This window comes from Jaculus jaculus, chromosome 13 (assembly GCF_020740685.1).
Source record: "Jaculus jaculus isolate mJacJac1 chromosome 13, mJacJac1.mat.Y.cur, whole genome shotgun sequence".
In the NCBI taxonomy this organism is placed as follows: Eukaryota; Metazoa; Chordata; class Mammalia; order Rodentia; family Dipodidae; genus Jaculus; species Jaculus jaculus.
The window spans coordinates 18,231,366-18,254,962 of record NC_059114.1 but is presented as its reverse complement, the minus strand read 5'-3'; the positions used below and the strand labels follow the sequence as shown (position 1 = coordinate 18,254,962).

General features: G+C 50.1%; 1 protein-coding gene across 3 annotated transcripts in view; it reads right to left on the bottom strand.

The window, feature by feature from the left end:
- The window catches only part of Ksr2 (kinase suppressor of ras 2), a 456,389-nt gene that overhangs the window by 193,984 nt on the left and 238,808 nt on the right, over positions 1-23,597 (bottom strand). For all 3 annotated transcript variants that reach the window (XM_045132847.1, XM_045132849.1, XM_045132848.1), the window contains exon 5: positions 15,292-15,476. In XM_045132847.1, the coding sequence (XP_044988782.1) occupies positions 15,292-15,476 (185 nt within the window). The remainder of the gene's footprint in view (positions 1-15,291; positions 15,477-23,597) is intronic.

Here is a 23,597-nt window from a genome sequence, read left to right as displayed (position 1 = left end):
ATGAATATATTATGTGGGTATATTATCCCTGAGGCTATCTTGTATGTACTATATGTAATTTTACATATATCATTTACAGTTTCCATGTAAATTATGCATATTTATAAATTACGTATGCATAAGACAGACATACACATATCATAAATTATGCATATTTTAATAAATTATGCACCTTAATTATATAATGCCTATTCATAATTTATACATTTAAATATTAAATTAAAAATTTAAAACATATGCTTACTGTACGCATAGTGGAATTACCAAGGGGCATTATGTGGGTGGTCACTGCTGGCAGTTATTATGTGTGGGCCTTGTACTTGGCTCTGGACCAACAGCTTACACAAAGCCCCTCATCTCATCCTGGAAGCCACCCCAGCTCTCCTTCCACAGAGGACACTCCCACTGAGACACGGAGACATCGTCTCACAGCGCCTTCGAAGACGGACCTGAGTCTGGGTCTTGTCCTGCTCTGAAGTCTGAGCTGCATCCAGCTGTTTTATGAATAAAACTTTATTGGCGCATGGCCCTGCCCACCGAGTCCCATGTGGGAAAGTTTCTACACAGCTCCTGAGGAGCTATGGCAGAGCTGCTGACCTGCAAAGCTGAAAATACTCACTTTCAGGCTCTTTACAGAAGCAGTAGCTGGTCGCATGTCACATTTTACCACTTGTAGCATGTCCCCACAGCTCTCTGCTCTGCATCCCAGCTCTGCCGGGAGAGAAAAGCTCATTGCGTCACATCGGGCTTCATTTTAGAGATAAGGAAATACTTAAAAATTCAAAAACTTTTTTAAAAAAAAAAGTAGCAGGGGCTGGAGGGATGGCTTAGCAGTTAAGGCACTTGCCTGAAAAACCTAAGGACCCAGGTTCAATTCCCCAGGACCCACGTAAGCCAGATGCACAAGATGGCGCATGCGTCTGCAATTCTTTTGCAGTGCCCTGGTGTGCCCATTCTCCCTATCTACACCTCTCTCTCTCTCTCTTTCTCTCAAGTAAGTAGATAGCTTGTATTTTTTTTTTAAAGGCAGTAGCTCTGATATGAGTTTGAAAGCCATTCGGGAGCTCCCAGGGATTTCAGAGACTTACGGACAGACAGAGGCGCACACGAGCTCACGCACAGGCAGCCCCTCTTCAACTATCATCCGTTACCAGCTCTTCAGCACTTGACCCCAAATCCTCAACCTTCCCCCTGAAAACTCATATGCCCTTGCTTCTGAGGGGCGCTCAACCTCTTTCTCTCCCTGCAGTCCCCGGGAGTTCCCCCCCAGATCATCCATCTGTGGTGAAGGCTGATGAGAAGCGGTGCCCGTCAGGGATGTCGGGGCTCCTGAAGCCAAGAAGAAGGGTTGGGGAACTGGAGACAGGAAGGGAGGAGAGAGAGGGCATGAGAGATGCTGGGAACCAATGAAGAGACACCGAGAGGGCGACGCAGAGGGAAAAGAGGAGGGAGGCAGGGTGAGAGGGGGAGTCCTACAGAAAAGGGACATGGCGATCCAGGCACAGAAAGGGCAGAGAGAGTCAATGAAGGAGGGACACGTACACAGGAGCTGGGACCCCATTCCCCCAAGCCTGCCCTGGCAGGCCCTGACTGGGCACAGAAAATCGCTTTAACACCATGAGTAGAGCCATGTGGGCACATTCAAACAGCTCGTGGACCTAAGATAGAAATAGGGTTCCTAGATGTCTTCCAGTAGCTAAGGGCACACCTTAGAGTGCAGAGAGGTGCCAATGCCCAGCACCATGGTTGACAGACTGGGGAAGTTCACCTGAAGCCTGGGAGCCACGATAGAGAAAGGAAGGCTCTTCCCATGCCAAATGAGTCACAGAGTAAAACACCTCCAGTTGAAACAGGTATTCTCAAAGCTGCACCCCTGGAGCATCCACACAGCTAAAGGGCCGCCGAGGCCAGTGAGCAACAGCAGACGTCAGAGAGGGGCAACAAGGATACTCCTACGGATGGCAGGAAAGGCTCACCCCATCTCTGGAACATTCTTGTTTAAAGTGCCAGCCAGGGATGGCGGGTCTCACAGCCACAAACCTGGGCTCCCACACAAACAGTGTCATGATGTGTTTCAAAAGGTATCCCAGGGCTGGACAGATGGCTTCGCGGTTAAGGCGCTTGCCTGTGAAGCCTAAGGACCCATGTTCTGCTCTCCAGATCCCACGTCAGCCAGATGCACAAAGGTGAAGCAAGCGCAAGGCCACACAGGCCCACTAGGTGGCGCAAGAGTCTGGAGTTCAACTGCAATGGCTGAGGCCCTGGTGCACCAATTCTCTCCCTCAAATAAAAGTAAATAAATATTAAAAAAAAAAAAACCACGAAATCAGTCTTGATTGGTGTATTCAGATGTCAGAGGACAGAGTGATGTCCTCAAAATTAAAACTTAATGAGGACCATACCTGACCTGAACCTAAAGAGGACCCAACCATGTGGACAGCACTTTGCAGCAGGCATGGGGCTCAGAGTCACCTATCTCATCCTAATGAACAGAAGCCACAGGCCAGCTGACCCGGACGGAGGCCTCTAAAACTGGGAGCCAAACCTTCTCCTCCATCTATGCCAAGTATCTCAGGTATTTTGTCACAGTAGTGGAGGTCCGACTTGCGCAGCCTGAAAAAAACTGAAAATGCTCGCTCTCAGGGCTTTCACAGGAAAATGCTGCCAATGTCTGAACTTAACAAGACTAAGACATGGGAAGAAGGGTCAAAAGTTACACCTGGATGGTTCAACTTGGTAAAGGGGCAAAATGGGAGAGGAGGGAGGAGCAGGTTTGTTAGGGAAGGGGAGTGATTTTTATTAAAACAATGCACCCCACACCCCAACTGACTACCTCATGAAAAAGGGGTCAGGTAATATGCAGAAAGCCTGTGCCACTCAGAGCCTGAAGGCTGCAAGGGTTCCGGCCATGATTCGGATATGCCACACAACTCCTCTCATGGGGTATCAGTTTCCTCATCCACAGAATGGGGGCGCAGGCGCAAGGGCAGCGGGCGGCTGGTGTCCACCTCAGAGTCCTACAGCCACACAACTTCTTGTTCTGAACTTCAGCTGGTGGCTGAGAACTCCTCATCTGGGGAGTCACTGGGCTCAAGGCGGTCCCAGTCAGGCACAGATCCTGATGAGGGAGGTGGTGGGGAGCGGGGCACTGCCCACACACTGACAGCATGTCCCAATTCAGAATCAGAACTGACACAGACGCAAATGACCCCCTTGGCTCCCAGTGCAAACCACTTACCAACCAATTTGGGTTGCCATAGCTCCTGGCAGGAGCAATCATAACTAAAGGTCTGAGGTCGGTGGCGGCATGCTGAGCCCCAGACTGTTGGTGCCAAGGCAAGAACTGCACACTGTGCAGGCTGACAAGCAAAGAGGAAGAGTTGATAGGAAACAGGAAGTGATCTCAAAGGGAGCACACACACACATCGTCATCATCATCATCATCATCATCATCATCATCATATTCATCAGTCCCGTGCCCATCAAAATGTGTCACCGGGGCAGGAGAGATGGCTTAGCATTTAAGGCTTTTGGCCTTCGAAGCCTAAGGACCCAGGTTCAATGCCCCAGAACCCATGTAAGTCAGATGCACAAGCTGGGGCATGCATCTGGAGTTCATTTGCAGTGGCTAGAGGCTCTGGTGCGCCCATTCTCTCTCTCTCTTTCTCTAACAAATAAATATAAATACAAATATTTTTTAAATGTGTTACCTATGGCCAGGTGTGGTGGGGCACACTTTTAATCTCAGTACTCGGGAGGCAGAGGTAGGAGGATCACTGGGAGTTCGAGGCCAACCTGAGGCTACATAGTGAATTCCAGGTCAGCCTGGGCTAGAATGAGACCTTACCTCCAGTTAAAAAAAAAAAAAAAAGAAGTGTCACCTGCTAAAAAGAGGTACTGTTTCCCTCTTCTAAGTTCCACTGTCTTGCTGATAAACATTTTGAGTGTTAACGGAAGCTACTTTTGGGCAATTTCCTTAGAGAAATAGGGAGCCCATGTAGGACCATCAGGTGATCCATGATCAAGCCTCAACCCTATTACACCAGGAAGGTTCCTTCTACTCTCTGGCCTCAGTTTCTATGCCTGTAAAATGAGGAACTGGACTTGCAGATTTCTTTTCTGTGTATGTGTATAGGTTTCTGTGTGATGTGTGCATGTGTGTGTGTGTGTGTGTGCATGCCACACCATTCTTGTGGAGGTCAGAGGACACCCTTGGGTGTTGATCCTCTCTGCTGTGAGCACCAGGCTAGTGGCCTTCCTGCTTCGAGAGTCCCCCGACCCTGTCTCCCACTGCCACATGTGCACTGGGACTACCAATCCACGTGTGACTTGCCTCTGTCTTCACGTGGGTCCGGTGATCTGCACTCTGGCCGTCAGCCTTGTGCAGCAGGTAATTTTAGCCACTGATGGTCTCCCCAGCCCTGAACTTGGTCATTTCTGGACTTCTAACCTCTACGACGCTTGAACGGATGTGAAAATTGAGAGCCCAAGACCCACGGCCTCCTACCAACCCACAGAATTATGCAGCGTCCGCTCACGTGTTGTTGAGGTGCTAATGACATGGGCCTGGGATTTGGGAGAGCTGTCGAAAGTCAGGGTCACCAACTCCTGAGAAGCCAGAGCCCCTGACAGACCTGAGCCCACTGCTCCCTGGGGCCCACCTCGGAGGCTGCTGCTTCTGCTCATCTCTACTTCCAACTAGCAGCACCCATCCTTGGTTTCTAATACCAGGGACTGTCGGGGAGAGTGAACCGTGTTCCTGTATTTATGGTGGCCCTGGGACTCTGCATCTGTCCTGAGTTGCCGTGATCGTGCTGGTGGGCTCCAGTACCCCTGTCTTCATTCTCACTTGGAACATGAACCGATTCCTGCCCAGGTTTCCAAAGGCTGCAGGAACAATTCACCACAAACTGGATGCTTAGAACAAGACGCTTGTATCCATTCTGTTCTGGTCTTTAGTTTCAGAGGCAGGTTTGCGGGCTGAGACGCTTGTTGAAGGCAAGCTTAGAGGTGTTAGAGCCAGTCCCACCTCTCCAGAGCCTAGCTCTCTCTCTCCTGCTTCTGGTGTCCACCTGTTGTGGGAGAAGTGACGTCCAGCCTCTGCTCATGCTATGCTGTCTTCTGCCATCATGAGGTTCCCCCTTGAGACTGTAAGCCACAGGAAAATAACTTTCCTCCCATCAGCTGCTTTGGGCGGGGTGCAACAAGGGAACGGCAACAGCAGCGCATGCTTGTAAGCCCGGCTCTGGAGCGATGAAGACAGAGGATCCCTTGAGCTGACGGGCCGGCCAATGTGGCTTATTAGGTGAGTTCCAGGTAAATCAGAGATACTGTCACAATAAGATGGCTAGTATTCCTGAGGAATGACACCCACAGTTGTTCTCTGGCCTCCACACACATATGCACACCAGTGTACCCACACATATGAACACGCACACACACATACACACACACACACACACTCATGCACATATGGGAAACAAACAGGTTTGTTTGTAGCACAAAGACTAAAATCTTGTAATGAAACATAAAGATAGACACAGCCTCCAAACCAATTGGCTAGTGGAATGTGTGTGTGGTAAAGCCAAAGAATTTTCTGTCAAGATTAGCCCCTAGCGTTGTGGGCAAAGGTCAAACCTTGCTAGAGAAAGAAAAGAGGGGATAGAGAGATGGCTTAGTGGTCAAGGCGCTTGCCTGCGAAGCCTAAGAACGCATTTTAAATCTCCAGGTTCTGCATAGCCAGATGCAAAATGACGCAAGCATGCAATGTCACACATGTGCACAAGGGGGCGCACGCATCTGGAAGTCATTCTGACTGAAAGGCCCTAGCACGCCCATTCTTTCTCTCTCTCTCAAAAAGAAAATTAAAAAAGACAAAGAAAAGAGACAGGTGGGAATATCTACAACAGAGGAATTACATTTTATTGGAAGAGAGTCTAGTCATAGAGGACACTTCTCATCTCAGCAGTGGAGATTCTGGAAATGTAAGGTGTCTGCCCAGCATACAGCCACAATTTTTTTGTTTTTATGTCGAAGGAGAGGGGATGGAAGAAGGATTAGCCAGTGTGAGGGCAGAACTTCTTTGAACTCCTTTCTCCCAAGACTGCCAGCCAGGTCTCTGACTCCCCTGGGGTTTTCAAGGTTGCAGGGGCCGGATCCTGGAAGACTTCTTGGCATTTGCCAACAGCATGTTGAATTTCTGACAGGCTAACTCTTTCAAACTTGGCATAACCACCTTGCATAATAGAGGTTTGTACAGAGTCATATCCGCTGAAGGCTGAGGCCAGGAGCGAGGGACCATCACACACCCCACTGAGAGACATTGTAGAGCAGCTGTCCCCCTTGAGTTATAACAAAGTCACACACATAACAAAGAAAGCCAAGATGGCCTGGCTGCCTGGCTGTGTTGGCGCACACCTTTCATCCCAGCACTTGGGAAGCAGAGGTAGGAGGATGCAGTGAGTTCAAGGCCAGCCTGAGACTACAAATGGAATTCCAAGTCAGTCTAGACAAGAGCAGGACCTTACCTCATAAAAAAAAATAAAACAAAGAAGGCCATGAAACTCCCCGCTTAACTCAACAGCTAAAGGCTGTATGTGTTCCTGGATCAGATCCATACGAGAAGAAAAAACTGCACCGAAGAATACGGTTGGGATGGTTGTCAAAGCAGGGAGTCTGTCTAGGTGAAAACACAAATCCAATGTCAAGTTTATGGAATCCAGCAATTGTATGTGGAATGGCAAGTAGGAAAGAGAATATGCAGCCTAGACTCTAATGTTTTACCAAAACGAGAAAACAGGAAGAGAGAGAGATTGCTTACATGACCTGGCAGAATACTTGAATATAACCTATGCATAATTTCCTCTCTACTTCAAATCATCTCTGGTCACTTACAATTTCTTCTTTAAAAGATTGTATTTATTTATTTATTTATTTATTTATTTATTTATTTATTTATTAGATAGGGTCTCACTCTAGCCCAAGCTCAACTGGAATCCACTCTGTATTCTCAGGGTGGCCTAGAACTCAAGGCAATCCTCCCACCTCTGCCTCCCGAGTGCTGGGATTAAAGGTGTGCACCACCATGCCTGGCCAAGATTTTATTTTATTTGCAAGCATGGAGAAAGAGGAAGACAGAGAATTGCCATTGCAAACAAACCCCAGATGCATGTACCATCTTGTGCCTCTGGCTTTACATGGGTACTGGGGAATAAAACCCAGGTGAGTAGGCTTTGTAGGTAAGAGCCTTAACCACTGAGCTGTCGCTCCAGCCCTGGTCACTTATAATTTCTAACCCACCATACAAGCTATGTAAAGAGCACTTGTATCATAGCTTAGGAAGTAGCAACAAAGAAAACTGTCCATGTTCTGTGCAGGTGACTTTTTTTTCAGGTGGGGTCTTATTCTGGCTCAGACTGACCTGGAGTTCACTATGTAGTCTCAGGCTAGCCTCCAACCCAACTCAAAGCGATCCTCCTACCTCTGCCTCCCAAGTGCTGGGATGAAGGGCATGTGCCACCACACCTGGCCCAGAATTATTCTTTTTTATTATTAATCCTTTTTTTGAGGCAAGCCCAATAGACTGGCCTTTATTTTATGCGGGGGGCGGGGGTGGGAGGGAGGGAGAGAATTGGAGCATCATGGCCTCCAGCCACTGCAGTCAAACTCCAGACATGTGTGCCACCTCGTGCGCTTGTATCACCTTGTGCATCTGGCTTACATGGGACCTAGAGAGTCAAACATGAATCCTTAGGCTTCGCAGGCAAGTGTCTTAACCGCTAAGCCATCTCTCCACCCCAAATTATTCTTTTTCATACTTTTGTATCCTCAGTTGAATCTGCACATGTAGAGCTCACAGATACATAAGGCTAACTATGTTTCAAGATGAAAAGCTTAAAAAGTTTTCTCAGTCCTGGAGAGACGGCTTAGTGGTTAAGGCACTTGCCTGCAAAGCCAAAGGACCCAGGTTCAATTCCCCAGGACCTACAGAGGCCAGATGCACAAGGTGGCACATGTGTCTGGAATTTGTCTTCAGTGGCTGGAGGCCCTTGCATGCCCATTCTCTCACTTCCTCTCCCTCAAGTAAATAAAATTTAAAACAAGCCTCTTCACATAGACCAGTGATTCTAAAATGCTGATCTGTAGAACCTGCTGGAGGTGCGGCTGAGGGGCGGGCTTGTGGGAACTTGGATTGCTGGATTCCCTCCTGGCCTTCGGACTCAGTGGGCGTTGATGTGGGACTGCGCATGTCATGTGTTGTTTGCTCCTGGTTTGTTTTGGAGACACTATGTGGCCCAGGCTGGCCTCAAATTCTGGACCCTCCTCCTGCCTCAGCTTCTGAATGCCGAGATTACAGGTGTGTGCCGCCCCACCTAGCTGTGAGGTGCATTTCTAGCAAGCTTTCAGGTCAGTTGCTGGTGGCCTGAAGTATACTTTGAGAACCCCTGGTATCACCTATTTTAAATTGTGGCAATAACCACAAAAGAATGAGACAGAAAGACAGAGTGTTAAAAGTGACAGGATTGAGTGACAGGTGGTGTCAGGACCCAAGGCTTTTCATGAGGCTCTCTCTCTAGCATTTTGTTTCCAGGTATATGTGTAGTTTTTAAAATTAGTATTTCATTTATTTTTTTCTTGTTTAGTTTTATTTATTTGAGAGCAACAGACAGACAGACGGAGAGAGAAAGAGGCAGAGAGAGAGAGAATGGGCATGCCAGGGCCTCCAGTCACTGCAAACAAACTTCAGATGCATGGGCATCTGGCTTACGTGGGTCCTGGGGAATCGAGCCTTGAACCAGGGTCCTTAGGCTTCAAAGGCAAGTGCTTAACCACTAAACCATCTCTCCAACCCAGAATTTCATTTACTTTTTAAATGTGCGCGCACGTGTGTGTGTGTGTGTGTGTGTGTGTGTGTACGGCCGTGTGCATGCCACCATGCATGTGTACAGGTCAGAGGACAACCGCAACGTGTCTGTCCTCTCCTATCTTCTTGGAGACAGGGTTTGTACTGTGTTGTGCCAGATTAACTGGCCTGTATACTTCAGGATTCTCCTGGCTCTGCCTCCCGTTGCCATAGGCATGTTGGGATTCCAGACTTGGGCTCAAGTTTTTATCCGGCTTTATGTGGGTACTGGGGAGGACTGAACTTGAGTTAGCAAGCTTACAAGTAAGCGCCTTTAACTGCTGAGCCATCTCTTGTTTTCATGTCCACAAAGCCAGCACTGCAGGACCTCCTGGGACACAGCAGGAAGTATGTTACAGCCCTTCCTGCCTCAGTTTCTAGAACAATTAAGGGCGCCGGGCACGATGGGAGCCCCCTAGATCAGATGGGTCTGGGCAGGGATGGGACCTCAGCACCCAAGCCGGTGCTGGCAGTTCCACTTACTCATTCTTGAGGAGCAAAGTCCTTTGGGTCACCCCTACAGGGACACATGCTTCCCACTGGAGCTGCCACTGCTGATCCAGGACCAAGCCAAGCTGCTCATGGCGAGGATGCAAGTGTGGCGGTTCAGGCTGCCCAGCTCTGCAGATGCGTGCTTCTCCACCCCGTTTGGAGGTAATGAACCTTGGTCTCAAGCCTCATTACGCCCCGTTATATAATCAGCCCCATCCCGAGCGACTTCATAACCAGTATCCCCCACCTCATCCTCCCTCCTCACCCCCCCCCCCAGCGTCTGCCTTCTTGGGAGCACGCTGTTTAGCATCAGCACCCGTAACTGCCCCCCCCTACTGTCTCCCCAACCTCTTGGGATCTGACTCAGCCTCTAGGTCAGGTTCTCAGCAGAAGGCCACCCTCTCCCTCATCTTATCCCCAAGACAAAGAGTTGGAGTTACTTTGAGAAGCGATGAAGAAAGGGTCTTGATGTCTACACCCAAAGGGAGGGTATAGATGCCTGGTGAAAGACAAGTTTCTCCGAGGCCAGCCGGGGACGCAGCCTCCACTGCAGCCACTGAAGACCACAGCAGGGCAGTTAAAGAGCCATCATCACTCACATGTTTACATAGTACCTGCTATCCCGAGGGTTCAGGAAACTTCCAGAACTCTGCAGGCAGGCAGTAGCAGTACTAGGTCATTGCTCACCTTCAGCCAGAGGCATTCAGGATGAATGAGTTACTGAAGCTGCCGGCAGCTTGCTTTGCAGCCACTTCTGTGCAGCTGCCTGATCCTAACAGCAACGGCTGCCAACGGGACCATCAATGCCTTGAATGTTAACAACAGGCCTGGGCAGGGCAACACATGCCGGGCAGCGTGGAGAAAGCTCTCCAAGCCAGAGTGGCAGGCTAAGAAAGAGGCATCCCCTGCCTTATCCCAACGCATCCACCAAGCAAGGAAAGAGGCTGAAGTCAAATTCCCAACTTGATGAGCAAGTCAGTCAAGACAGTGTGCGTAAGTTCACTGAAGACAGCATTGCACGGGGCTGCAAGGAGACGGCTCAGGGGGTAAAATGCCTGCTGTGCAAGCAGGAGGACCTGGGTTTGGGATCTTCTATGGTCAGCTGTGACCCTGGCTCCCTGCTAGGACCTGAGGTGGGAAACCTCGCATCCACGTAAAATCCTGCGTATGGTGGCATGTACCCTTCGGTCCAGTGCTGGGGAGGCGGAGACAGGAGGATCCCTGGGACTTGCTGGTTACCTTGTCTAGCCAAATCAGTCAGTTCTGGATTCGGTGAGCGAGCCTGTTTCAGAAAATAAGGTGGAGGCTCCTGCCTTGCATCCTAGCACTCGGGAGGCAGAGGTAGGAGGATCGTTGTGAGTTCTGTGAGTTCGAGGCCAGCCTGAGACTACATAGTGAATTCCAGGTCAGCCTGGGTTAAAGCGAGACCCTACCTCAAAAAACGAAAATTAATAATAATAACAACAGTAAGGTGGAGAGCTAAAGAGATAGCTTAGTGGTTAAGGCACTTGCCTGTGAAACCTAAGGATCAGGTTCGATTCTCCAGGTCCCACATAGGCCAGATGCACACGGTGGCGCATGCACCTGGAGTTTGTTTGCAGTGGCTACAGACCCTGGTGTGCCCAATCTCTCTCTCTCTCTCCCTCTCTCTCTCAAACAAATAAAAAATAAACCAGAAAAAATAGTAAAGTGGAGAGCAACTGAGGAAGGCATCCACATCTGCCCCCGCACACACACATGTGCACCCACACATACGACCAGGCATACATACCACAGACACACATACACATGCAAAAAGGGGGGTGGGGTGGCGCTGCCATCTCCCTATGTGGCACCTCTCCTTCCTTTCTTCACCTCCTGACCTTGGGCCATTACTTCACCTGTAAAATGGGGGCTGATCACGGTACCAATGGTGTAGAGGGTTGCGAAATCACAGAGGGAAAACTGCTCCGTATGTACAAGACACGAAACACCGTCAACACACAGCCAGTGGCTATTTTTCCCATGGCCCTCAGCACAGACCCTACTGTGCCACACAGCACACACCAGCAGCGCCCCAAACTCCCCTTTCCCGAGGTTCAGGGCCATAGGCACCAGCCCCCCACTCTGGGAGACTCCTCGTTCTACCCCCATGGCATCCTGGCAGGGTGGCAGATAGACCCAGGAGGTGATGTGGTTTATTCTGCCCTATACCCCCCAAATCGTTCAAATCGCAGCTGGCGGGGAGTGGCGGTGAAAGGTCCTTCCTTCCTTTGCGTACTGAGGGAACTTTTTTCTTTTTCCTGAGGAATGTAGGTTCAGCCTCCTCTACTGCCCAAGCTTCTGGAGTTCGATTGCAGTGGTTGAGGCCCTGGTGTGCCGATTCTCTCTTGTGCACACAGGCATGAGCACTTGCTCTCGCTGTCTCGTTGCTTGTTTTGTTCTTTATTGACAACTTACAGAATTGTAAACAACCTCCCATGGTAAGTCCTTCTCTCCCCCCACTTTCCACTTTGAAACTCCACTCTTTTTTTGCAAGGAGAGAGAGAGGGAGAGAATAAGGGCGCGCCAGGGCCTCTGACCACTGCAAACGAACTCCAGACGCATGTACCACTTCATGCATAGGTGGGTAGTTGAGAATCGAGCCCGAGTCACTAGGATTTACAGGCCCTGGGAGTTGCCTGTTGATGAAGGTCTTTGCTGGCTCCTATAGACAAGCACATGGGTCTTTGCTCCCAAGTGAAGACGAAAGAAGAGGAGAAAGGGGGAGTCCTGGTGAGGTAAAAAAACGGGGGCCCAAACTTGCCAGCTGTGGCTCTCTTTTAAGCAGCCTTCACCAAGGCCAATGCTATCTATAGTACAAAGCAGCGATTAACCACCCGAAGGGGGCCATGCTGACATTCTCTCTCAGGATAGTGATGACAAAAGAAGGCCACCAGCTTAATGTCAAGGTAAATTCCATGCCCTCTGAGAGCCACAGGTCAGTGGCAGGAGACAGGGGATTGGGGGGGGGGGGGTGAATGGAAGGTGGCAAAACAACAGCCAGGATGAATCATGGGCCCAGACACTTGTGGACATCACTAGAGAAATGGCACTAAATAATGGAGCTACTGTTTATTATGCGCTGACTGTATGCAGACACCACGCAGAGGGCATGAGCTGAGCTGATCCTCATGACCATGTGTGCGGTGACTCTAAAATGAACCCATTTTACAGAGGAGGAAAGCGAGGCTAGGAGTAAGGCACTCAACCCATGGCTCAAAGGTGACAAGCTAGGATTCAAGCCCAGCTGGCTCCCTCTTGGGCTCATGCTCCCAGACGTGACGCTGACTTCATCCTGCGCCCCCATCCCATATTTCATCTGCCACTGTCCCCACTTAACAAGCCACTCTCCAACTGCCATACAGGCCTGGGCTTGGAGCACCCCTGAATTCTCTTGACAGTGATTTCTCTTGACAAATTAATAAACTAGCCTTCTGTAGCCCACTCAGTTATCTTGGGTGCGATTTTAGTTTGCTTGGGGCAAGGTCTGAACAGCCCAGGGTCCTGAGACAAGCCAAAATGTTCTAAGTGACCGCTCATGTGCAAGGGTCTTTCTGGTAATGACACATTTCTCGTGCCCGTTTATGACCAGTTCATCACCAGCCCCATCCCTGACCTTTCTATGCAGATGCTGCATATACCTTTCCCAGGGAGAGAACTAATGGGATTCACCTTAAAGGGTCAAGGCGTCCCCAGAAGACAGTTTAAGAATCCTTACATACTTCATCAGGCCGAGATATCACAGGCTGGCCACTCAGGAATTAAGTTCCTCAGATGACCCACTGTCACCTCCTCTGCCCTCCATGTGACCAATGACGGGTAAGGGTAAGATCCCCAGAGGGGACAACCTAAGACAGGCCTTGGAGTGGGTTCTCAGCGAGCTAAACACCTGGTACTCAATGACGGGTAAGATCCCCAGAGGGGGACAACCTAAGACAGGGGCCACGGTGACTAATGCTCTTACAAAAACAAAAGGGGGAGATGTTGGGCCCTGAAAGGCCCAGGCGTGAGGCCTAGTAGAACTTCCTGAGCCTAGCTAAAGTTTGGCAACCTGTCTCTGGCCAGCTAGGACTCAGCAAGATGCCTAATGGCTTCTGGCCTGCTACCATCACGTCAAGTGGCAATTGTAATTACCATTTCAATAGTTACAGTTTACTATTGGCCCTTACCACTTCCCCCATCCTAAAATCCCTGCCTTTGTCCCCAACATGAGATAGACAACTGCTCAGAGTAATAAAGCGAGTTGTTTCTGCGAGTTCCTGCATTGAAAAGAAAAAAAGAGAATCCTTACAATCCTGCATTTAAAGAAAGGCAACCTTACTGTTGCTAAAGATTGCAGGGATTCTGGCTAGCAGATCATGCCTGCTGGGCAAGTGTTATCTACACTTTGTGAGAAAGAACCAGATTCAAGTCAGGACTGGAGACACAAGCCTGTAATGTCAGCTACTTGGAGGCTGACACAGGAGGATGGTTAAGTGCAAGGCTAGCCAGGGTTGCGGAGTGAGTTCAAGGACAGCGTAGGCAATGTAGCAAGAGTCTGTATCAAAATAAAAGACTGAAAAAATAGAAACCACAAAGGATGTAGACATAGCTTCATGGTGGACTGCTTGCCTACTGTGTGTAAGGTCCTGGGTTTCATCCAGTACTGGGAAAGAAGAAAAGAAGGGAGAGAAGGAGGAAAGAAGAGACAGGAAGGAAGGAGAAAGACAGAGAAACAGAAGGAAGGAAGGGAGGGATAAGGGAGGGAGGGAATAAGGAAGGAAAGAAGTTGAGAAAGACAGAAACAGAGGGAAGAGAAGGGGAAGGAGGGATGGGAGAAGGGAGGAAGGAAGGAAGGAAAGAGTCTCGATAGCTATATGGCTTTGGACAAGTTCCTTGATGTCTGAGTTTCAGCATCCCCATCTGTACAAAGGAAGCTCTCTCTGCAAGGCAGAGTTGCAGGAATTAAATGAGGTCTCGAAGGCGGTGGTGGGCACGTCCGCTCCTTACCGAGCCTCGGCACCTGCCCCCCCCCCACACACACACACAAGCAGCCTGTGGCCACCCCGGGGGCAGGAGTCACCGCTTCCACAGCCCAGCGGCCCCCTTCCCCTAAACACCCCGTCAGTCAAAGCTGCTCTCTCGCCAGAGGATGGGTTGACATCCTCAAGCGCCCCTCTGACCCCATCTGCACTGGTTTAGCAAAAGGGCCTCTGGGTAGAGAAGGTTAAAAGCCCCTAAGCCTCAATCCTTCATCACCAGAAACTTCAGCTCCGAGTCATGACCACACTGCCTGCCACCGCGGTCAGGAAAAGAGTGCCAACCCCAGGGCCACCCTCAGCGCATTTGGAACCCCAATACATCTTTGAGATGCAAAGCTTGGGAGAGTTGACCCGGAGCGGAAGAGGTACACCATTTGATCACGGACCCTTCACGCGCAGTGGCCCAGGGAGGGGGAAAAATACAAAACCAACCAACCAACCAAGACTGAGCAGCTAAAAAAGTCAGAAGCAGTGGGGGGTGGAGGGGCGGGGGAGAAGAGAGGGAAAAGGTGGGTGTTCCCTTTAAGGCCCTGTGTCTTACTTACCGCTGTCATTCCTCCACACCTGCGAGTCAAAAAGCAGGGGCTGGGGGGACCCCGTGACAGCAGCCAGTCACCTCCAAGTGCCAATTACGCCCCCATTCCAAACCATCCAAAAGAACCCAGCGTGTGGCACAGGTGAAGGTTACAGAAAAGGCGATGGATGGGCCTTGATCCATGAGCAGTTCAAAGGGAGGGGGGACTCGGGGGACCCTGAAACCATACGCAGCTGGCATGGAAGGCCGCAAGGATGTGAGGGAGGTGGCACCCAGAGGTGTGGGGATCCCCAGCCCTAGTGGGGCTAGCAGTGACTTACTTGCAGAGAAATTGGCCTCGGTGTGCACCGGCGGGGTGGAGGGCAGGAAGGGCGCATGCCCCACGAAGAAGGAGCGCAGCGAGCGCTCGGACAGGAGAGGGGAGCGCTGCTGGGAAGGAATGTTCTCGCAGCTGCCCACTGCACTGTGGATCTTCAGGTTCAGGGGCTTGCTCTTCTTCTTGGCTCTGGAAGGGAAAACGGGAAAAATGAGACGTATTCATAGCAGTATAGAGTTAAACCCAGCACAGGGTGGGTCTCCCACGGAGGGGTCCAAAACCCATGGGGTGTGGGGGGGGGGAAGATTAGACAAGAAACACGAGGTTACTAAAAGGAGAGACACTCAGCTGGAAGGTTTCACCCTCCTCCCTCTTCCTCCTTCCATAAACCTCTTTCTGCCAGGGTCACCAGAGCTTTGCCATTTCTTTAACTCTGAGCTCCCTGGAAAAGTTCCCGAAAGCCAACGTCAGGTTCAGCTCCCAAATCCACCACCACTGGAGGCCGGCTTCTACCTCTATAGCCTGAGTTCCCAAGGCCACAAGCCCCCAACCTACAGCCAAACTGTCCTCTCGTGGCAAGTTCTAAGCTGAGCTCCAGGGATCCGGGTCAGGGGGACACACACCCACTGTGAGGCTTCAGGCCCCACATCCCAACAGCTAATTTTTGTCCAGGTTACACCTGATCACCCACAAGAGGCTCCCAGGAGACTAAGCCTTTAGCAGGATCTCAGCACCCTTTCTGGAAATATCTCTTCATTGCCAGGTCTTCTGGTCCTGAACCCCTGTTTCAGAGCCTGCTTGTGGGTCTGTCTCTCATTTGAGTCTCTACCAAGAGCCCTACGTAGTACCCACTTTAGGGGCACAGAAGGGAGGCTGCGCCTGACTCCAGAGCCTGGATCTACTCGGTCCTGTAAAGGCAGCTGCTCTAGATAGGGGAACCTGCATCAAGATGGGGCCTGGATGTCCCCACTCTTGCTCCTTGCTCCCACCCACTGGTATGGACCTGTCGGGGGTCGGGGTTATGGGTTGGTAACGTTACAAATCTGAGATTCCCCAATACTGTTTTAACCACGTACACTTGTACTGACCCAGATCTCTCCTTCATCAGAGTCTCCTTGTGGGGATGTGAGCAGAGTGATATAACATAACCCTTGTAAATGCCATGAAGTATTAAAGACAGAAAGATGGCTCTGTGGGTAAGGTGCTTGCTACATGAGAATAAAGAAGTGAGTTTGGATCCCTAGAAGCTATGTAAAAGCCAGGAGTGATGGTGTGCATCTGCAATCCCAGCCCTGGAGAGGTAGAGACAGGAAGATCCTGGGACTTGCTAGTTAGCTAGTCTAGACCAACTGGTGAACATCAGATTCAACCAAAGACCCTGCCTCATGAAATAAGATGGAAAGCAACCGAGGAAGACACCCAATATGACCTCTGTCCTTCACATGCCAACCTCAAAACATACAAACTTGCACCTACCACACATGCCAAAAACTTATACAATAAAATGATGTAAAGTATAGGAGGCTTGCGAGATGGCTCAGTTGGTAAAGGTGCTTGCTTGCAAAGTCTGTCAGCCTGGGTTCAATTCCCCAGCATCCTCATCAAGCCATATGCAAAGGAGTACGTGCATCTGTGATCCCAGAGTGCATACAGTGGGAAGTGAAGCCAGAAGAATCTGAAGCTTGTGGGCCAGCTAATCTGATGCTCATCAAGAGACCCTGTCTTTGGGATGGAGAGATGGCTTAGCGGTTAAGGGACTTGCCTGTAAAGCCTAACAACCCAGGTTCAATTCCCTAGTACCCATGTAAGCCAGACGCCCAAGGTGGTACATGTGTTTGGAGTCCATTTGCAGTGCTAGAGGCTCTGGTGTGCCCATTCTCTCTCCCTCTCTCTATCTGTCTCTCTCTCTCTCTCTCTCTCTCTCTCTCTCCCCCTCTTTCTCTTTCTCTCAAATGGATAAAATATTTAAAATAAAAAAAGAGGGCTGGAGATATGGCTTAGAGGTCAAGGAGCTTGCCTTCAAAGTCAAAGGACCTAGGTTCGATTCCCCAGGACCCATGTAAACCAGATGCACAAGGTGACACATGCACCTGGAATTCATTTGCAGTACCCGGAAGCCCTGGCATGTTGATTCATTCTCATTCTCTCTCTCTCTCTCTCTCTCTCTCTCCCCCTCTCTCCCTCCCTCCCTCCCTCCCTCTTTCACTTTCTCTCAAATAAACTAAAAATAGAGACCCTGTCTCAAAAGAAGATGGAACACAGAAAAGTTGAAGTTGTCCTCTGACCTCCACCCACATGCTATGGCAAATGTGCCCCCTCCACAAATAAATAAATAAAATGTAATAATTATACAAAGTATTGTCATTCATCGTTACTGCTATAATGGGATATGGTTCTTATTTCCTTTGGAGAAAAGAACCTGCGACTAAAGCATAGCGGAAGCTTCTAGAAAGTTTGGTTCCATCCCTATAGACTACAACCTGTGAGATGAGGTGGAATCCTTGGCACAACTGGCACCTAGCCAGTGACTCTATTTTCTGCCGGTTTCCTGGCGAGGCTCCAGAGAGCCCGTGCCAATAACTTAAGCATCTTTTGAATGACTTCTAAATGCCAGAGGGGGTGGAGAAAGAAAGTCTGTCCTGGGTTCTCAAAGCTCACAGCCACTGATGCATGGCTGGCTCTGGCTCCTTTTGAGGAAAGATGGCATTTTAACTGGGGACCAGACACTGACCTTCCACCAACAAGCTGTTGGCTTACCTTCGGTTTACACATAGGGTGCTCAGAGCAAAAACTGACCGGGAAGGCCAGAACAGCCGACGTATGGAAACTGACAGGTAACTGGCTGTGGCATTTAAAGGGTTAATACAAATGGTCTCCAGCGTGGGTGGTGGTGGGGGGGCACTTATCATCAGAAAGAAGGATGGACAGTGTGTATTGCAGGCCGAGAAGAATCCTGCATGCAGGAATGCTAACAGTCACAGCGGTGACATGTCTTAATCTCTAAATGTGTTTTTATTTATTTGAGAGAGGGAGAGACAGAGTGTGTGTGTGTGTGTGTGTGAGAGAGAGAGAGAGAGAGAGAGAGAGAGAGAGAGGGAGAGAGAGAAAGAGAAAGTATGGGCGCTCCCAGGCCTCCTGCCTTTGCAAACAAGCTCCAGATGCATGCTCCACTTTGTGCATCTGGCTTTATGTGGATATTGGGGACTTGAACCCAGGCTATTAGGCTCTGCTAGCAAGAATCCTCAACCATGAAGCCATCTCCCCAGCCCCCTGCCGTGTCTTAATCTTCAACGATGCTATCTAACAAGGGAGACATTCACCATGGGAGCACTGAAAAGTGGACTTAGGCAGGAAAAAGAACAGCATCAAATGCCTTACCAATAATACTTATATGCATTATAACATATAGTATTAATTTTTTTTAATTCCAAGCAACCACTGTACAATCTCCCTAGCCCAACTTTTTTTAATTGCAAAAAAAGAGACCAGGCAGGGCTGGAGAGATGGCTTAGTGGTTAATGCACTTGCCTGTAAAGCCTAAGGGCCCATGTTTTACTCTCCTGATCTCACATTAGCCAGACGCACAAAGGTGAAGCAAGGTCCCACATGCCCACTAGGTGGCGCAAGTGTCTGGAGTTCTATTTCAGTGGCTGAGGCCCTGGTTTGCCAATTCTCCCTTCCTCTGTCTCTCTCTCTGTGTCTTTCTCTAACATAAAAACGACAAGTAGCTCTGCAACCATCTGCAGTCTAAAGCTGATATAAAAATGCAAGAGTTGGGCTGAAGGGATGACTTAGCAGCTAAGGTGCTTGCCTGCAAAGCCAAAGGACCCAGGTTCAATTCCCCAGGACCCACATTAGCCAGCTGCACAAGGTGGCGCATGCGTCTGGAGTTCATTTGCAGTGGCCAGAGGCACTGGAGCATTCCCTCCCCCCCCCCCTCTCTCTCTCTCCATCTTTCTCTCTGTCAAATAAATAAATAAAAATAAAATATTTTTTTTTAATGCAAGAATAGCCGGGCGTGGTGGCACACACTTTCAACCCCAGCACTCGAGAGGCAGAGGTAGGAGGATCACGGTGAGTTTGAGGCCAGCCTGGGACTACATAGTGAATTCCACGTCATGCTGGGCTAGAGCGAGACCCTACCTTGAAAAACAAACAAACAAAAAAAAATTGCATGTGTTTGTCCAGCAGGCAGTGCATGCTGTAATCTCAGCCCTTGGGAAGCCGAGACAGGAGAATCTTGACTTTAAAACCAGCTGAGGCTACATAGTGTAAGTTACAGGCAAAGTACAAAGCATCGCTCTATCTCAAAAAAAAAAAAAAAAGAAAAAAAGAAAGAAAGAAAGAAACCCCACTAAACTAAAAAGCAGTCTTCAAGCTTCATTTTGATTCATTTGCTTCTTGCTGGCCATCTTCCTTGCAAACACATCACTAGGAGAAGTTGTTCAGTTTCCAGTAGGATTCCTCACACTGAGACGGAGATGAGGAGACGTGCTAAAAATGAAGGCTCCAGCCGAGTGCTGATGAAGCTTTGATGTAAGGCGAAGGAGGGCATCTCTCAAGTCGTGAGGATGAGACACAGGCATTGACAAACTTTCCTCTGTACCAAACAGGAGGCTTTGGCAGTACATTAACCGCAACGCTGACACTGGCTGCTATTACGACTCCTTTGATCTGAGCCCAGATCCTGTCCCAGGGATGAAATCAAGAACTTTGTAGGTATTATTCATTTAAGTGGCATCGCTGTGGCCTTAAGGAGGGAGGCACTCTTATACTTGCTGAAGCCAGGAGACAAGAAGTCACGTAGCAAAGGTGGCTCCAGAGTCCACGTCTCACACCTCAGTCTCCTGTGGTCACTCCCAAACTCACAATGCCGACACCCCAATACCAGTCATCATAAGGAGCTTGACTTTGGACTATCTTTGTTTCTTTTATTATTATTATTTTATTTATTTATTTATTTATTTATTTATTTATTTGAGAGAGAGAGAATGGACATGCCAGGGCCTCCAGCCACTGCAAACGAACTCCAGACACGTGCATCACCTTGTGCATCTGGCTAACGTGGGTCCTGGGGAATCGAGCTGCAAAATGGGGTCCTTAGGCTTCACGGGCAAGTGTTTAACCGCTAGGCCATCTCTCCAGCCCATGTTTCTTTTATTATTATTACTATTAAGTAGAAACTTGGTATTGACACATCACGTGTGGCACCATCATTTCCCTCCTCCCCGCCCCCACTCCACTGAGGGCCCTCCTCCGTGGGATTGCCGGTGTTCACCGTGGAGTTGTGGGTTATGAGCTGTGAGGGCAGCGGGCAGTCGTTCTGGTGCTGGTGGGAGGCGGGCAGTGCCTCTGGACATTCCCTCTTACCCTGTGGCCCTCATATTCTCTCTGGCCCCTCTTCCGCAAAATTCCCTGAGCCGTGGAGGGTGTGTTTTAAGTTTGCTTTGGTGTTGAGCTCTCAGCAGCTCCTGCATTTCTGCTTGGTGCATTTTGAGTGTCCTCAGTGTTGTCCCCGACATCACCCTGGTGCGGGGTGTCAGGCTCGCCACGGGAGCGGCATTCTTGCTCATCGTGGCAGTCCCTCCGTGGTCTCACCTGTCTTTCTTCCCTGCCTGACAAACTCCGACATACACACCATGGTCCTGTTCAGATCTGTGGTGTCGTCTGTCTCTCCGAGGCAACATACCCCTTCCCTCAGCTCACCGTCTTGGTCCCTCACCTCCATCATGTGCAGAGTAAGACCCAAGCTCCTGACCTGACCATGGCACCCACAGTCCCTGGCCGGGCCTGTGGCCCTGTCACCTCTGCCTGGTCCTGTCCCCTCCCCTGCACGGCCTTGTGGATCCCTATCCAGGTCTGGTGGCTCTCCTGTAGGAACCTTCCTGGATACCTCAGTTCCTGCCAGTAAGGATGGAGTGTTCTTCCTTCAGGAAACACTCTCTGATGCCCCTTCTCCCCTCCTGGCCATTTCATGTCTACATGGTCATACCTCCCCATTTTCCAGTTTTTTCCCCTCAAATCTGCCATCTCTCAAGTTGGCTATAGATCATTGAGGGTGAATACTCTGTGCTGTCCACTGCTCTTAGCAACCTGCACAGTGCCTGGCACACAGTAGGTGCTTGTTAAGGTGACCAGTGCAGTTACAGGCTCTGACACACGTGTCACAGTACATTCTAGTTCTCTGCCTTCCATACAACCTGACAGCAAACTCCCTGAGGACAGGCACAAGGAGGGTGACTAGGTACCGCTAGAGCAAAATGTACCTTGTGAGTGGGGTTAGAAGCATGTGTCCCTTTTCCAAGGAGCTGGCTTAAAAGTGGTCCCAGAGGGGCTGGAGAGATGGCTTAGTGGTTAAGCGCTTGCCTGTGAAGCCTAAGGACCCTGGTTCGAGGCTTGATTCCCCAGGCCCCTCGTCAGCCAGATGTACAAGGTGGCACATGCATCTGGAGTTTGTCTGCAGTGGCTGGAGGCCCTGGCGTGCCCATTCTCTCTCTCTCTCTACCTGCCTCTTTCTCCCTCTATCTGTCGCTCTCAAATAAATAAAAATAAACAACAACAACAAAAGTGGTACCATAGCTGTCCCTCCTCCCCAAACTCCTTCAGTCCAGCCTGAAACCGAACGCCCTCTGCTGGCCACTCCAGAGCCTGCTTGCAAATTGCCAGTCCTGGAGCCATGGCTGAGTGTGGTTAAATCACATGCCCATACAACCATGCAGACGGCCTTGAAGAGACTCAACATCAAAGCCAGGCTGGATTTCACCTGAAGCATCCAGAAATCCCTCAACCAACCAGCAGCCTTGGCAAGGGAAGAGAACAAGGCTAGATCCTCTAGACGTAAAGCTTTTATCTCCCAAGACCCTGAGGGGGGAGCCCGAGGCACAGAGGCCCACACAGAGATGCCATAGACGGTGGCAAGAACCAAGCACAGCCTGCTCAAGGCTAGCAGCTCAGAGACAGCAGAGGGGAAGCCCATGGCCACCGGTGGAGCGAAGAAGAGCGTGCGCAGATAAACCTCAGCCAGGCAGAGAGCAAAGGAGTAAGGAAGGGAGGGAGGGAAGAAGGGAGAGAAGAATGGATAGAGGGTGGGTGGTGGGTGCATGACTGTCAGAGGGAGGGTAAAAATCAAACGCGGTGGGCTGGAGAGATAGCTCAGCAGTTAAGAGTACTGCCTGTGCAAGCATAAGGATCTGACGGGAGACTGCTTGAGTTTGGTGCCCAGGACCCACATAAACAGCTGGGCGTGGCCGTGCCCGTCTATAACCCCAGTCCTGTGGGGAGCAGAGATCTGAGTTATCTCCAGGGCTGGCGGGGATGTGGGGGGGAATTGCAGCAAGCTTCGGGATCAGCAAGAAACTCCAGCTCAAGAAAGAATGGGCAGAAGGCTGATGAAGTGAGACACGTGCATTCCCCTCTGACCTCTGCAGGTGAGCGTGCCCCGCTGCAGGTGAGCGCTCGGGCTCTGCGTGGACACATGCACACAACACGCGTACGTGCCCCATTATACACACACGCAACCCACACACAGACACACGCACTGTATTCTGTCACTTCCTTATTTAAACCCCTCTAGGGGTTTCCCATTGGTCTACAAAATTTCCGTAGCCCCTCCCCCTCATCTCCCGTGTCAATGTTCACAACATGCCCACCTTCAGGCATGGGCACAACCAAAACGAGTGCCCACATAGGCAGAGACCTTACATGGCAATGTTCCTGGCGAGGTTAAATAAATCCTGAGCCAAACACAGGAGCACCCCACCTCCATCAATGGGAGAACGAGTGGACAAGTCACAGTGTGCTGAGACTGTGGCACGTGGGTTGATCCTCTTGTTTGTTTCTTGTTTGATGCTGAGAGTCAAACCCAGGGCCGGCCATGCTGCTATACTAGGCAAGTGCTCTAAAGGGAAAGGCATTAGGATATGGGAACCACAGCAGTGACTTAGCTGCAAGGGTGGAGCTCTCATGAGTAGGATTGGTTCCCTAAGTAAAGGGACAGCAGAGAGTCATCTTCCTGTCTTTGTTCCATTTGAGGACACTATGGGAGAGGGCAGTTCGCAACCCGGGAGACCTGACAGCACTGGATCCTGAACCAGCTGCCAGAGCCATGAGAAGGATATGCCAGTTATTCCCAAGCTGCCCGGCCCTCATGCCCAGGTGCTTGGGAGCTGGAAACCAGAACCAACACAAGCCCTTCATTAAGAATGGGCAAATGCCAGGCACGGTGGCATGCATCTTTAATCCTGGCACTCAGTGGGCAGAGGTAGGAGGATCGCTGAGTTTAATGCCAGCCTGAGACTACATAGTGAATTC